General features: G+C 48.2%; 1 protein-coding gene across 5 annotated transcripts in view; it reads left to right on the forward strand.

Annotated features, from left to right (window-relative positions):
• LOC115590265 (uncharacterized) overlaps positions 1-14,915 on the forward strand; it is a 36,075-nt gene that overhangs the window by 911 nt on the left and 20,249 nt on the right. Inside the window, exons 3-14 of one of the 5 annotated variants that reach the window (XM_030431560.1) lie at positions 5,976-6,055; positions 6,199-6,311; positions 6,408-6,530; positions 6,640-6,721; positions 6,884-6,947; positions 8,219-8,259; positions 8,872-9,056; positions 10,396-10,479; positions 10,558-10,778; positions 11,337-11,441; positions 11,567-11,609; positions 11,704-12,005. In XM_030431560.1, the coding sequence (XP_030287420.1) occupies positions 5,980-6,055; positions 6,199-6,311; positions 6,408-6,530; positions 6,640-6,721; positions 6,884-6,947; positions 8,219-8,259; positions 8,872-9,056; positions 10,396-10,479; positions 10,558-10,778; positions 11,337-11,441; positions 11,567-11,600 (1,128 nt within the window). In that variant the 5' untranslated portion in view covers positions 5,976-5,979 and the 3' untranslated portion in view covers positions 11,601-11,609; positions 11,704-12,005. Of the gene's footprint in view, positions 1-5,975; positions 6,056-6,198; positions 6,312-6,407; positions 6,531-6,639; positions 6,722-6,883; positions 6,948-8,218; positions 8,260-8,871; positions 9,057-10,395; positions 10,480-10,557; positions 10,779-11,336; positions 11,442-11,566; positions 11,610-11,703; positions 12,006-14,915 lie in introns of those variants that run through there. The other 4 variants (XM_030431559.1, XM_030431563.1, XM_030431561.1 and 1 more) reach the window with 4 other exon arrangements.

Below are 14,915 nucleotides of genomic sequence, written 5' to 3' on the forward strand. Positions count from 1 at the left end.
AATAAAATCAAGAAGATCAAGTCGACCTCTTACTAGGTGTCAAAAGCTGTGGAGAAGAGATCGGTTTTAAGAAGTGATTTAAAAACCGACAAAGAAGAGGCCTGTTTAACGTGCAGAGGCAGATCATTCCATAGTTTTGGAGGCGACACAGCAAAAGCACGGTCCACTCTGGGCTTTACGTTTTTTTAACTTTTAAACTGGAAGATTTCTCTCGTCTTTTTTCTTCTTCTCTGTAATATTTCAACCTGTTTTTTTTCTCTCTGCTGACTCAAACAGCTGATTTGTACAAACTCAAACTCTCACCAGGTGTATTTGTCTTATTTCTAGTCAGTTTAATCTCATTTTGTGTGTTTTTGTTGAGCGTGTTAAAGTAGAAATTTAAAAGACAGAATCAGAATCAGTACAACTTCAATGTCCCACAAACGGGGACATAAAGGACCATAGTACTTCAAAAAACAATAACAATAGAGAAAAATAAACAGAATAATTAAAAGAGGTAAGAAATAGAATAGAAAGAATAAACTCCTGTATACACAGAAAGACAGAAGATATCCCCGGCACTGTAAAAACCTCATGTTCCTCTCACACTCTTTATAGTTTGGTTTACAGTAGGAATATAATGTGGTACAAGGTTCACACGGGAACCAGTGCAAACAGAGCTGAGCCGGTTCTGCTGGACCTCCAGGATCCAGATCAACTGGCAGCAGACGGGGAGGTCGAGACTCCCGACACGTCTCGTCTGTTTCATCATCCTTAAATCATCCTTCAACCACAGTCAGCACTCGTTAACCTGAGACATGTACCTGAAGTGATTATTATTATTATCATCACACAACCGCTCAGGGCTAACACAGTGGCCTCACCTAGTGAGCAACGCCACCTAGTGAGGGACCTCACCTAGTGAGGGGCGCCACCTAGTGAAGGGGATATAGAGGCGCCACCTAGTGAGGGACGCCACCTAGTGAGGGGCGCCACCTAGTGAGGGACGCCAACTAGTGAGGGACACCAACTAGTGAGGGGCGCCACCTTGTGAGGGGCGCCACCTAGAGAGGGACGCCACCTAGTGAGGGGCGCCACCTAGTGAGGGGCGCCACCTAGTGAGGGACGCCAACTAGTGAGGGGCGCCAACTAGTGAGGGGCGCCACCTAGTGAGGGACGCCACCTAGTGAGCGACGCCACCTAGTGAGGGGCGCCACCTAGTGAGGAGACGCCACCCAGTGAGGGGACGCCACCTAGTGAGGGGAGCCACCTAGTGAGGGACGCCACCTAGTGAGGAGACGCCACCCAGTGAGGGGACGCCACCCAGTGAGGGGAGCCACCTAGTTAGGGGACGCCACCTAGTGAGGGACGCCACCTAGTGAGGGGCGCCAACTAGTGAGGGACGCCACCTAGTGAGGGGAGCCACCTAGTTAGGGGACGCCACCTAGTGAGGGACGCCACCTAGTGAGGGGCGCCAACTAGTGAGGGGCGCCAACTAGTGAGGGGCGCCACCTAGTGAGGGACGCCACCTAGTGAGGGACGCCACCTAGTGAGGGGCGCCAACTAGTGAGGGACGCCAACTAGTGAGGGACGCCAACTAGTGAGGGGCGCCAACTAGTGGGGGGCGCCAACTAGTGAGGGGCCCTAAGGGGGATATAGAGAGGGGCGCCACCTAGTGAGGGGCGCCACCTAGTGAGGGACGCCACCTAGTGAGGGACGCCACCTAGTGAGGGACGCCAACTAGTGAGGGGCGCCAACTAGTGAGGGGCGCCACCTTGTGAGGGGCGCCACCTAGTGAGGGACGCCACCTAGTGAGCGACGCCACCTAGTGAGGGGCGCCACCTAGTGAGGAGACGCCACCCAGTGAGGGGACGCTACCTAGTGAGGGGAGCCACCTAGTGAGGGACGCCACCTAGTGAGGAGACGCCACCCAGTGAGGGGACGCCACCCAGTGAGGGGAGCCACCTAGTTAGGGGACGCCACCTAGTGAGGGACGCCACCTAGTGAGGGGCGCCACCTAGTGAGGGACGCCAACTAGTGAGGGGCGCCAACTAGTGAGGGACGCCACCTAGTGAGGGACGCCAACTAGTGAGCGGCGCCACCTAGTGAGGGGCGCCACCTAGTGAGGGACGCCAACTAGTGAGGGGCGCCAACTAGTGAGGGACGCCACCTAGTGAGGGACGCCACCTAGTGAGGGACGCCACCTAGTGAGGGGACGCCACCTAGTGAGGGACGCTACCCAGTGAGGGGCGCCACCCAGTGAGGGGACGCCACCCAGTGAGGGGACGCCACCTAGTGAGGGACCTCACCTAGTGAGGGGCGCTACCCAGTGAGGGGCGCCACCCAGTGAGGGGACGCCACCTAGTGAGGGGTGCCACCTAGTGAGGGGCGCCACCCAGTGAGGGGCGCCACCCAGTGAGGGGACACCACCCAGTGAGGGGACGCCGCCTAGTGAGCGACGCCACCAAGTGATCGACGCCACCTAGTAAGGGGGATATAGAGAGGGGCGCCACCTAGTGAGGGGCGCCACCTAGTGAGGGACGCCACCTAGTGAGGGACGCCAACTAGTGAGGGACGCCAACTAGTGAGGGGCGCCACCTAGTGAGGAGACGCCACCCAGTGAGGGGACGCCACTAGTGAGGGACCTCACCTAGTGAGGGGCGCTACCCAGTGAGGGGCGCCACCCAGTGAGGGGACGCCACCTAGTGAGGGGTGCCACCTAGTGAGGGGCGCCACCCAGTGAGGGGCGCCACCCAGTGAGGGGACACCACCCAGTGAGGGGACGCCGCCTAGTGAGCGACGCCACCAAGTGATCGACGCCACCTAGTAAGGGGGATATAGAGAGGGGCGCCACCTAGTGAGGGACGCCACCTAGTGAGGGACGCCACCTAGTGAGGGACGCCAACTAGTGAGGGACGCCAACTAGTGAGGGGCGCCACCTTGTGAGGGGCGCCACCTAGTGAGGGACGCCACCTAGTGAGCGACGCCACCTAGTGAGGGGCGCCACCTAGTGAGGAGACGCCACCCAGTGAGGGGACGCCACCTAGTGAGGGGAGCCACCTAGTGAGGGACGCCACCTAGTGAGGAGACGCCACCCAGTGAGGGGACGCCACCCAGTGAGGGGAGCCACCTAGTTAGGGGACGCCACCTAGTGAGGGACGCCACCTAGTGAGGGGCGCCAACTAGTGAGGGACGCCACCTAGTGAGGGGAGCCACCTAGTTAGGGGACGCCACCTAGTGAGGGACGCCACCTAGTGAGGGGCGCCAACTAGTGAGGGGCGCCAACTAGTGAGGGGCGCCACCTAGTGAGGGACGCCACCTAGTGAGGGGCGCCAACTAGTGAGGGGCGCCAACTAGTGAGGGACGCCAACTAGTGAGGGGCGCCACCTAATGAGGGACGCCACCTAGTGAGGGGCGCCAACTAGTGAGGGGCGCCACCTAGTGAGGGGCGCCACCTAGTGAGGAGACGCCACCCAGTGAGGGGACGCCACCCAGTGAGGGGAGCCACCTAGTGAGGGGACGCCACCCAGTGAGGGGAGCCACCTAGTTAGGGGACGCCACCTAGTGAGGGACGCCACCCAGTGAGGGGACGCCACCCAGTGAGGGGAGCCACCTAGTTAGGGGACGCCACCTAGTGAGGGACGCCACCTAGTGAGGGGCGCCAACTAGTGAGGGACGCCACCTAGTGAGGGGAGCCACCTAGTTAGGGGACGCCACCTAGTGAGGGACGCCACCTAGTGAGGGACGCCACCTAGTGAGGGGCGCCAACTAGTGAGGGGCGCCAACTAGTGAGGGGCGCCACCTAGTGAGGGACGCCACCTAGTGAGGGGCGCCAACTAGTGAGGGACGCCAACTAGTGAGGGACGCCAACTAGTGAGGGGCGCCACCTAGTGAGGGACGCCACCTAGTGAGGGGCGCCAACTAGTGAGGGGCGCCAACTAGTGAGGGGCGCCACCTAGTGAGGGACGCCACCTAGTGAGGGGCGCCACCTAGTGAGGGGCGCCAACTAGTGAGGGACGCCAACTAGTGAGGGACGCCAACTAGTGAGGGACGCCACCTAGTGAGGGGCGCCAACTAGTGAGGGGCGCCACCTAGTGAGGGGACGCCACCCAGTGAGGGGAGCCACCTAGTTAGGGGACGCCACCTAGTGAGGGACGCCACCCAGTGAGGGGACGCCACCCAGTGAGGGGAGCCACCTAGTTAGGGGACGCCACCTAGTGAGGGACGCCACCTAGTGAGGGGCGCCAACTAGTGAGGGACGCCACCTAGTGAGGGGACGCCACCCAGTGAGGGGAGCCACCTAGTTAGGGGACGCCACCTAGTGAGGGGACGCCACCTAGTGAGGGACGCTACCCAGTGAGGGGCGCCACCCAGTGAGGGGCGCCACCCAGTGAGGGGACGCCACCTAGTGAGGGGACGCCAACTAGTGAGGGACCTCACCTAGTGAGGGGCGCTACCCAGTGAGGGGCGCCACCCAGTGAGGGGACGCCACCTAGTGAGGGGTGCAACCTAGTGAGGGGCGCCACCCAGTGAGGGGCGCCACCCAGTGAGGGGACGCCACCCAGTGAGGGGACGCCGCCTAATGAGCGACGCCACCAAGTGATCGACGCCACCTAGTAAGGGGGATATAGAGAGGGGCGCCACCTAATGAGGGACGGCAAATATACGGCGGGAAAAAATTATAATTAAAATGATAATGTCTATTTATTTTTTCTACAGTTTTTGCCATCCCTATATCTACAACAGTACTTTAGATAAATTAAACGTTAGTTAAAGAAATGACGATTCTGACGTACATGCCCTGCAGCTGTTACACGGCACAGTCACAACATTTTAGCGCGAGCACTGATGTGCAGTCGGCTGTGTGTCAACGGGAAAATGAAATGGCATCCGGGCCACACTTTCTAAAGAACAGAGAAGAAGAGTGGGAGAAACGTACAAAGGACAAAGGTATGTCATTTTGATCAAATTTTTTTTCAATTCACCGAGCATTAATGATATTATCATGCTAGCTAGCAGTAGCATCATGTCATCTTACTAGTAAGCTAATGTTAAGTAGCAATGAGGGTGTGTTAGTCATGTTCCGCCTCGTTCGGCTTGGTTTGGTGTTGTTAACATACAGTTGGCTGCAAAACTGTCATAATAAGACAAGTACTGTGAAATGCAGTTTAACATCTCACCAGAGTACACTGACATTATATTTATTCTATATCTTGTGTGTATGTGTGTGTGTGTGTGTGTGGTATCTTGAATACAAGGTGACAAAGTGTGCTTCATGGGCCCTGTAGATGCAGCAAACACTGGCAGTTCACCTCCAGCTGATCCTGCTGACTGACCTCTTCATGTAACAGACCTGATGAGAACAGTTGGTTCGTATCCTGTACCAGCTGATTTAATTTTCATATGCACATATTGTTATATTGTTTGGATCATCATTGTTTAAATAAACGAGCAGTTCACTGGACATGGTCTTTGGTCTTTTCTCGCGGGGATGGGGTTCTATCAGGAAAGCTCGCCTCGGGCACCGACTGGTCCAGGACCGCCCCTGGCAGGGTGATCTAACTGATCCCAGGTCAGCTGTTAGCATGGTGACACAGAAGAAGGCTGCTGTCATCAGTGTAGCGTGAAGACGTAGCCAGGAAAAACAAACACACTCATGTTTTATATTTAATACTGAATTCACAAGAAGGTGAGTCAGAATCATCTGAAGCTGCTTCTTCTTCTCTTTCTCTTCTTCTTCTTCTTCTGACCTCTAGTTTATGTGTGTGTGTTACAGGCAGATGATGGTGTGTGTGTGTGTGTGTGTGTGTTACAGGTCGATGATGGTGTGTGTGTGTGTGTGTGTGTGTGTGTGTGTTACAGGTAGATGATGGTGTGTGTGTGTGTGTGTGTGTGTGTTACAGGTAGATGATGGTGTGTGTGTGTGTGTTACAGGTAGATGATGGTGTGTGTGTGTGTGTTACAGGTAGATGATGGTGTGTGTGTGTGTGTTACAGGTAGATGATGGCGTGTGTGTTGGCTCTTCTCGTCCTGTCCCTCCTCCTGATTGGTCCGTCAGCGTCACCTCCGTCTTCAGGTAAGAAAGTAGACGTGGTGGCCATTTTCCTGTGTGAAGCTCAGACTGATGCTGCGTTGTTACAAGTCGTGACAGTTTGATTGATCAGAGGAAGATGGCCGCCGTGTGAACATTGATTGGATGTGTTCTATACTTCTGATCAGGTGACGTGTCAGAGGGGGCGGAGCCGGCCTCTCACTGCCCGCCGCGCTGGCTCCTGTTGGGGCAGAGATGCTTCGCTTTCTACCCCGTGTGGAGCTCCTGGAGCTCTGCTGAGGTAAACTGAGACAACACACCTTATTTCATCACACCTGCGATTATCACCTGGCTGCAGTAGGGTTTAATGTGTGTTTGTGTGTGTGTGTGTGTGTAGTCCATGTGCTCTCAGACAGGGGGTCACCTGGCTTCCCTTCACACCCCGGAGGAGAGGCTGTTCGTGGGTCAGCTGGTGAGAACACACACACCTGTGTGGCTGGGTGGACGCCGGGCCCAACAGGTTCTTACACACAGCACAGAACAACACCACGTGGTCCAAGCTCGAGGTCTGTCTGTGCTCTGTTTCACAAACATTGTTCTCCTCTGTGTCCTCGTTCTCCTCCCTGAAGAACGGCTCCTGGGTTTGGACTGACGATCAGAACCAGGAAGAGACCGGCGAGGGCGGGGCTTGCATGCAAATGGACCCAATAAGTAAATAATTTTCTTTATAAAAGCTGTTACTGTCTTTACCTGAAGCTAAACAAGTCTCTAAGCAAACCTGCAGCTGTTTCACACACCCTGTATCTGATCTGTTTTATTATTATTCTTTAAAAAACATCTAAATTGGAACTTGAACGTATTAATTGTGTTCAGGTGGAGAGCTGCATGGCGCCCCCTGTGGAGAGCTCTGGTTCTACATCTGCTCCACCGCAGCCAGGTAGGCTAAAGTCTGGAACCACACTGGAGGAAGTGTTTTTACTTGAGTGATCTTTAAACAGATCTGCTGCAGGTACACCTGTAGTGGTGTTGCCAGTTGACGTAGTTTCATTACTGTGCGCTAAGTGTGAAGCTAAAGCCGTCAGATAGCTAAAACACAGAGAGCTTAGCTGTAGCCTGGAGACACGATCGTCTGACTGATACCTGACTGATACCTGAGGCGTCTTCTCATGCATCTCGAAACGTAACTAGCTGCACAGCTAACTGAGCTAACAGGCTAAGCAACAACTGAAGTCTGTCCATCGGTAAATCAGCTATCCGTTATTTTCCAGTCCAGTTTCACCAAAACCTGTGAATAAACTTAGGACACAGAGCACACCATTCATAACGAAGATATAAAAGAAAATTTAAGAACAGAAAAAGTAGATTTTCAATCAATTTGTGTGGAAGTGTATAAGTTTAAAACACTTTAATTTGTTGACAGCGTATCTCCCTCAGGTGTGTGTGGTTCCCTGAGAATAATTGGTCTGCTTTAAGTCGTCGGCACACAAATCAAACATTGGTCAGTGACACTGAAGCGTCTCATGTTTGCTGATGTCTCAGGACGTTAGTAAAACGAGTTGCCTGCACTGATCAAACAACACGTGATCAAACTCAAACACTTGGCTTGAAACTGGAAAGTGTTTACCGTCTACTGTAACTCAGAGACGCTCTTTGTGCTACAAAAATGGCGAGACGTCTTGAAATAACTCAGGCGCAGATCAGATTTCAATCAGTGTTAATCGTTATGATTACTGTACAGTTGAGAAGGGATGTGAGTCAACAGCTCGGGGCTCTTTTGTTTAGTCAAAGTAGATTTAAGCGTTTACGTCGCACAAAGAAAAAAGGACCTAATCACGAGACATCTAGCTCCAGATAAAATCCACCGGCCTGTTTGTTCCGGTAACAAACAGGCCGGTGGAGGAGAACTCAAGAAGAACTAAACCCAGACAGAAATCCACAGGAGACGCAGACGAACAAACTGAAAGTGAAGGAAAAATACAGATTTAAACACTCAGGGAGAAAGAAAAGGATGCCTTCAACATAAAACAGGAAATCACGGCAGACTAACTCGACATGAAGACGGTTTCTCTCAACCGTCACATGAGGATGGAGCTCCGTCTGAACTCATCACCTTCAGTTTTCTTTTGTATTGTCTGTTTAAAAATGTTACAGTGTGAACGTTCATCAACCTGAATTTTAAATGTTTGTTATTAATCTCTTTATCTCCAGTTCTGAAGCCTTACCTGAGAACAGAACACCAGTCAAGTCAGGTGAGACCATCACTGTCTTCTCTGTGTCTGACCTGTATGTACCGGTCACACTGAATGTGCTGCTGGGCTCAGAGTTAAATGTTTGTATTAATGTGCAGTTTGTATTTTGCTCCAACTTAATAAAACTTCAGTCTGGATCAATTCAACACCTGTTTTTGCTGTCAATAGTGCATTACAAGAGTCTGTTCAAGAACTTATGAAGGAAGGTGAGAGGATCTCGGTGTCTGATTTTTTAGAAATTGGGCAGTCTGTGTTAATGGAAATCCATAGTTGTTGACATGCAGGACTTGAACGTGTCTCTTACTTAAACAGAATCATTGGCTTTGACCAGAAGATATATTTGTGTGTCGTTAGCGTAGTTATCTTATGTTTACTTAAACTGTGACTCTGAGCAGACCGAGCAACCATCCCTGAGGAACACTATATGTGATTTTAAAGCCTAAAGACTTGAAATGAATGTGTGCATGTTCCCCACCGGGTCTGACGGGTCTGATGGGTCCGACGGGTCTGACGGGTCCGACGGGTCCGACGGGTCCGTATCCTGGGCTGCTGGTTGTGAATCGTACTCAGACTCTGGCGGGATGAAACCACAGTCTGTTTCCTGTCTCTCAGGTCTCGCCCCCAATGTGAGTCTGTTCGATGCAGTGTGGGGTCCCAGTGACGCGTTGGCCGAGGAGATTCTCCGCTGGTCCTGCTTCTTCCAGGAGCTCCAGTCCGGTCGCCTGAAGCAGCGCTGCTACAGCAGCTTCATGCAGCAGGAGGCGCTCTACCTGCAGAGAGTCAGCAGCATGCTGGAGGTCAGAGGTCGTCAATGTCAGACTGCATCTGCTCCTCTTTTCTTTCTTTCTTTCTGTCTCTGTTTCTTTTTTCTTTCTTTCATTCTTTCTTTTCAGTCTGTCTTTCTTTCATTCATTCATTCTTTCTTTCTTTCTTTTCTGTCTTTTTACCTTCTGTCCTTCTTTCTTTCTGTCTTTCATTCTTTCTTTCTTTAATTCTTTTCTGCCATTCTTTCAGTCTTTCTTTCCTTCTTTTCTGTTGTTCTTTCTTTTCTGTCTTTCATTCTTTTCATTCTTTCTTTTCTTACTTTCTTTTTTGTCTTTCTTGCTTTCATCTTTTTCTGTCTTTTAATTTTTTCTTTCTGTCTTTCTTTCTTTTCTGTTTTTCTTTCTTTCATTCTTTTCCTTTCTTTTCATTCTTTCTTTCTGTCTTTCTTTTCTGTCTTTCATTCTTTTCATTCTTTCTTTCTTACTTTCTTTTTTGTCTTTCTTGCTTTCATCTTTTTCTGTCTTTTAATTTTTTCTTTCTGTCTTTCTTTCTTTTCATTTTTTCTTCCTTTCTTTCTTTTCTGTCTTTCTGTTTTTTTTCCTTTTCTGTCTTTCTTTTATTCTTTCTTTTCAGTCTGTCTTTCTTTCGTTCATTCATTCATTCATTCTTTCTTTCTTTCTTTTCTGTCTTTTTACCTTCTGTCCTTCTTTCTTTCTGTCTTTCATTCTTTCTTTCTTTAATTCTTTTCTGCCATTCTTTCAGTCTTTCTTTCCTTCTTTTCTGTTGTTCTTTCTTTCATTCTTTTCCTTTCTTTTCATTCTTTCTTTCTGTCTTTCTTTCTTTTCTGTCTTTCATTCTTTTCATTGTTTCTTTCTTTTCATTTTTTCTTTCTTTCTTTCTTTCTTTCTTTCTTTCTTTTCTGTCTTTCTGTTTTTTTTTCTTTTCTGTCTTTCTTTCATTCTTTCTTTTCAGTCTGTCTTTCTTTCTTTCATTCATTCTTTCTTTCTTTCTTTCTTTCTTTTCATTCTTTCTTTCTTTTCATTCTTTTCTGTTTTTCTTTCTTTTCCTTTCTTTTCATTCTTTCTATCTGTCTTTCTTTCTTTTCTGTCTTTCATTCTTTTCAGTCTTTTTTTTCTGACTTTCTTTTTTGTCTTTCTTGCTTTCATTCTTTTACTTTCTTTTCATTTTTCATTTCTGTCTTTCTTTTCTGTCTTTCATTCTTTTCATTGTTTCTTTCTTTTCATTTGTTCTTTTTTTCTTTCTTTCTTTCTTTTCTGTCTTTCTTTCTGTTAGCTTATACAGTAATTATAATTTTCCATCTTAATTGAGCTGAACTGGTGTGACTGGTGTGACTGGTTTGTCCTCCCTCAGGTCCTGGTCAGCAGCTTACAGGAAGCAGATGCTGTGAGATCACTGCTGCTGGACACTCTGGAACACTACAGCAGCAGAACACAGGTTGGGCCTCTAATGAGCTGAATTAAGACATTTAATTTAGTTATTATGTTAGTTCTTCATCACCATCTCCTCCTCCAGAACCCCATCAATTCACCTCCACCTCAGTGGCTCCAGTCGTCCCTCCAGTCTTTCCACTTTGTGGTTTTGGAGGAGCCGATCTACTGGCTGGTGGCGCTGTCAGCCCGGGCCTGCCTCTATGACTTGCTCTCCGGGGTGCAGGTCAGGACGGGGTCTGGGTCTGAACTTGTCTACCAGGACTGGAGCGAAGAGAGTCTGAAGGAAGTCGTCTGGACACAAAGGTACCCGTCAGCCATCAGAACATCCTCTGTGATGGTGTTGTTGCACACAGGTCCATTTAGAGGCTGTAATATTTCACAGTACTCCATCACAAGTTCAAGTCTGGCAAAGTCCGCCTTGACCCAGTTACTCAAGATAATCCACAGATGCTAGAGGAAGAGGAGGAGGAAGATGCATGGACTGATAAATGAGAGGTGGTGTTCAATGCAGGATGGAAACATTAATGGTGCCTGACTCGGATGAACTGTAACGTTAGCTAGCTTAGCGAGCTAGCTTCTGGACCACGAGGAGATGTACACCTCCCTCTGTAGTCTGTAGCAGCAGTTGTTTGGTTAGCATTAGCAAGAGTCCATGAAAGTCAGGTGGAGTGTCGTAGTCCAGCAAACATTTCTGCAGCTGATAAACAACCGAAGGAGCTGGAGACGTGGTTTAAAACAGGAAGAAGCAACCAAAACAAACACAGAATGTCTCTGTTCAGCTCGTCTGGACTGATCAAAGTCTCCAGAAGCTCCAAGATCCAAAAACCAATGACATGTTTTCTAACTGAATATGTCCAACAGGTACAGACAGGTGCTGGAGAAACATCAGGATCAGATGGACACGTTCAAGGCGATCCACGTCTTCAGGCAGCACATGATGAACCAGAAGAGTCTCCACAAGGCCGTGTAAGAACCAATCAGAGCGTCCGTCTGTGGATGTGTAAGAACCAATCAGAGCGTCCGTCTGTGGACGCGCCAACTCGTCGCTCAGTGAGTCTCAGTCTTTACGATGTGTGTTTCTTCTTCTGCAGAGTCTGCGATGATGACATCGGTGACACCTTATGAAGGGTGAAGGTGAGTCCAACAATTTGATCTCAACAAGCCATTTGATTAGTTTAACTGTTCAAACGACTGTAACGGGACGATAACGAGATCGATCTGTTTTCAGTTTGTGTCTGGAAGCAAGCGACCGTCTGTTGAAACCAGACTGCTCCTGCCACCAGGGTGAAGGAATGTCCTGAACTCCACAAGTTTAGGCTTTATTTTCTATTTCTATCCGTTTGTATGAAGTCAGTAAAGGTGATGTGAAGTGAGCAAGAGGACAGCGGAGAAGTTTTTCTACTCTGTCTGATATGAATTGTCATATTTTACAATAAGCTACATCTAGTTTAAGTCCTGTGATGAGACATAAATGTTGACCAGTCTGACAGGCTGGATGGAAAAATAAAAATAAAATCAAAGATGGTGAGACTTTCTGTTTATTTCTGTTTTTACTCCTTTGAAGTTCACGTGAGAAAATAAATAAAAATAAATAAATGTCACAATAAATACATTAAATATGTGATTACATTGGATTAAAGTAAAGTACATATTTCTGTTTGTTTTTTAAATTTGCCTGTGAATTTATTTACTTTTCTATTTACTCTTCAACGTATTTATAATTGCAATCTGTCTAAATTATTTAAAGCCCCTGTACAGACTTTTCATTTAGTGTTGATTTTGGCGGCCCCGCTGGACGAAAGCGGTAGTGTTTTGCCGGAATGAAGACTGCATTTTGTTCTAAGTAAGAAACTGAATCATTTATAATGACAGAGGATATTACCGATGCATCGTTGCAGGTCGGCAGGGCTGATACACACAGCTGAAATGGATGCGTGATCTAAGACGTTTGTTGTCGTTTTCACGAGTGTAGTATCTAGAGCTAATCTGATCTGACAGATATCAGTGTGGCGTCCTCTATCATCCAAAATGTCCAATACTGGTTCACACACATAGAGACTCTGGTTCACACACATAGAGATACTGGTTCACACACATAGAGACTCTGGTTCACACACATAGAGATACTGGTTCACACACATAGAGACTCTGGTTCACACACATAGAGATACTGGTTCACACACATAGAGACTCTGGTTCACACACATACAGACACTGGTTCACACATAGAGACTCTGGTTCACACACAGACTCTGGTTCACACACATAGAGATACTGGTTCACACACATAGAGACTCTGGTTCACACACATAGAGACTCTGGTTCACACATAGAGACTCTGGTTCACACACAGACACTGGTTCACACACATACAGACACTGGTTCACACACATAGAGACTCTGGTTCACACACATAGAGATACTGGTTCACACACATAGAGACTCTGGTTCACACACATAGAGACTCTGGTTCACACATAGAGACTCTGGCTCACACATAGAGACTGGTTCACACATAGAGACTCTGGTTCACACATAGAGACTCTGGTTCACACATATAGCATCAAAATCTCTATTTTTAAAACACTAAGAAGGCTCGACACAACATGAAACTTTGCTCGTAGTATCACCAGGGTCTCTACACATGAAAACGAGCTTTGAGAACATTCTTTGAGTACACAGAGTTTACTAAAAAGAAGGTTTTTGAACAACACATAACAACAGCATAACAACTCTTATGCTTTAACAAGAAGGTTTGACTTGTGTACATTCACAAAAAAAGCCTAGGGTGCATTTTGGCGAGAGTTTCATTTTAACCTCCTATAAAATCGTGAACTGTTGCTGTTTTATACCCAACGCTGGTTTTGTATCCTTATAAACCATCGATTACACAGATATCAGTGTGGCGTCCTCTATCATCCAAAATGTCCAACTGACTGAGACTGATTCACACATAGAGACTGGTTCACATATAGAGACTCTGGTTCACACACATACAGACACTGGTTCACACACATAGAGACTCTGGTTCACACACAGAGAGACTCTGGTTCACACATAGAGACTCTGGTTCACATATAGAGACTGGTTCACACACAGAGAGACTCTGGTTCACACATAGAGACTCTGGTTCACACACATAGAGACTCTGGTTCACACACATACAGACACTGGTTCACACACATAGAGACTCTGGTTCACACACATAGAGACTCTGGTTCACACACATAGAGACTCTGGTTCACACATAGAGACTCTGGTTCACACACAGACTCTGGTTCACACACAGACACTGGTTCACACACATACAGACTCTGGTTCACACACATAGAGATACTGGTTCACACACATAGAGACTCTGGTTCACACACATAGAGACTCTGGTTCACACATAGAGACTCTGGTTCACACATAGAGACTCTGGTTCACACACATAGAGACTCTGGTTCACACATAGAGACTGGTTCATACACATAGAGACTCTGGTTCACACACATGGAGACTGGTTCACACATCGAGACTCTGGTTCACACAAAGAGACTGGTTCACACATAGAGACTCTGGTTCACACACAGACACTGGTTCACACACATAGAGACTCTGGTTCACACACATAGAGATACTGGTTCACACACATAGAGATACTGGTTCACACACATAGAGACTCTGGTTCACACACATAGAGATACTGGTTCACACACATAGAGACTCTGGTTCACACACATAGAGATACTGGTTCACACACATAGAGACTCTGGTTCACACACATACAGACACTGGTTCACACATAGAGACTCTGGTTCACACACAGACACTGGTTCACACACATACAGACACTGGTTCACACACATAGAGACTCTGGTTCACACACATAGAGATACTGGTTCACACACATAGAGACTCTGGTTCACACACATAGAGACTCTGGTTCACACATAGAGACTCTGGCTCACACATAGAGACTGGTTCACACATAGAGACTCTGGTTCACACATAGAGACTCTGGTTCACACATAGAGACTGGTTCACACATAGAGACTCTGGTTCACACATAGAGACTCTGGTTCACACATAGAGACACTGGTTCACACACATGGAGACTGGTTCACACATCGAGACTCTGGTTCACACAAAGAGACTGGTTCACACATAGAGACTCTGGTTCACACAGAGAGACTCTGGTTCACACATAGAGACTGGTTCACACATAGCGACTCTGGTTCACACATAGACTCTGGTTCACATTTAGATACTGGTTCACACACAGAGACACTGGTTCACACACATAGAGATGCTGCTTCACACACACACACACACACACACACACACAAACCGATTCACACACACATAGCAAGGTAGACTGGATCACTGATGCCACCTTCTTCCTGGATTCCAACACTAACACTTCACCTTGTCTCCTCTCCTACAGTCTAGTCTGTT

Source organism: Sparus aurata, chromosome 10 (assembly GCF_900880675.1).
Source record: "Sparus aurata chromosome 10, fSpaAur1.1, whole genome shotgun sequence".
Lineage (NCBI taxonomy): Eukaryota > Metazoa > Chordata > Actinopteri > Spariformes > Sparidae > Sparus > Sparus aurata.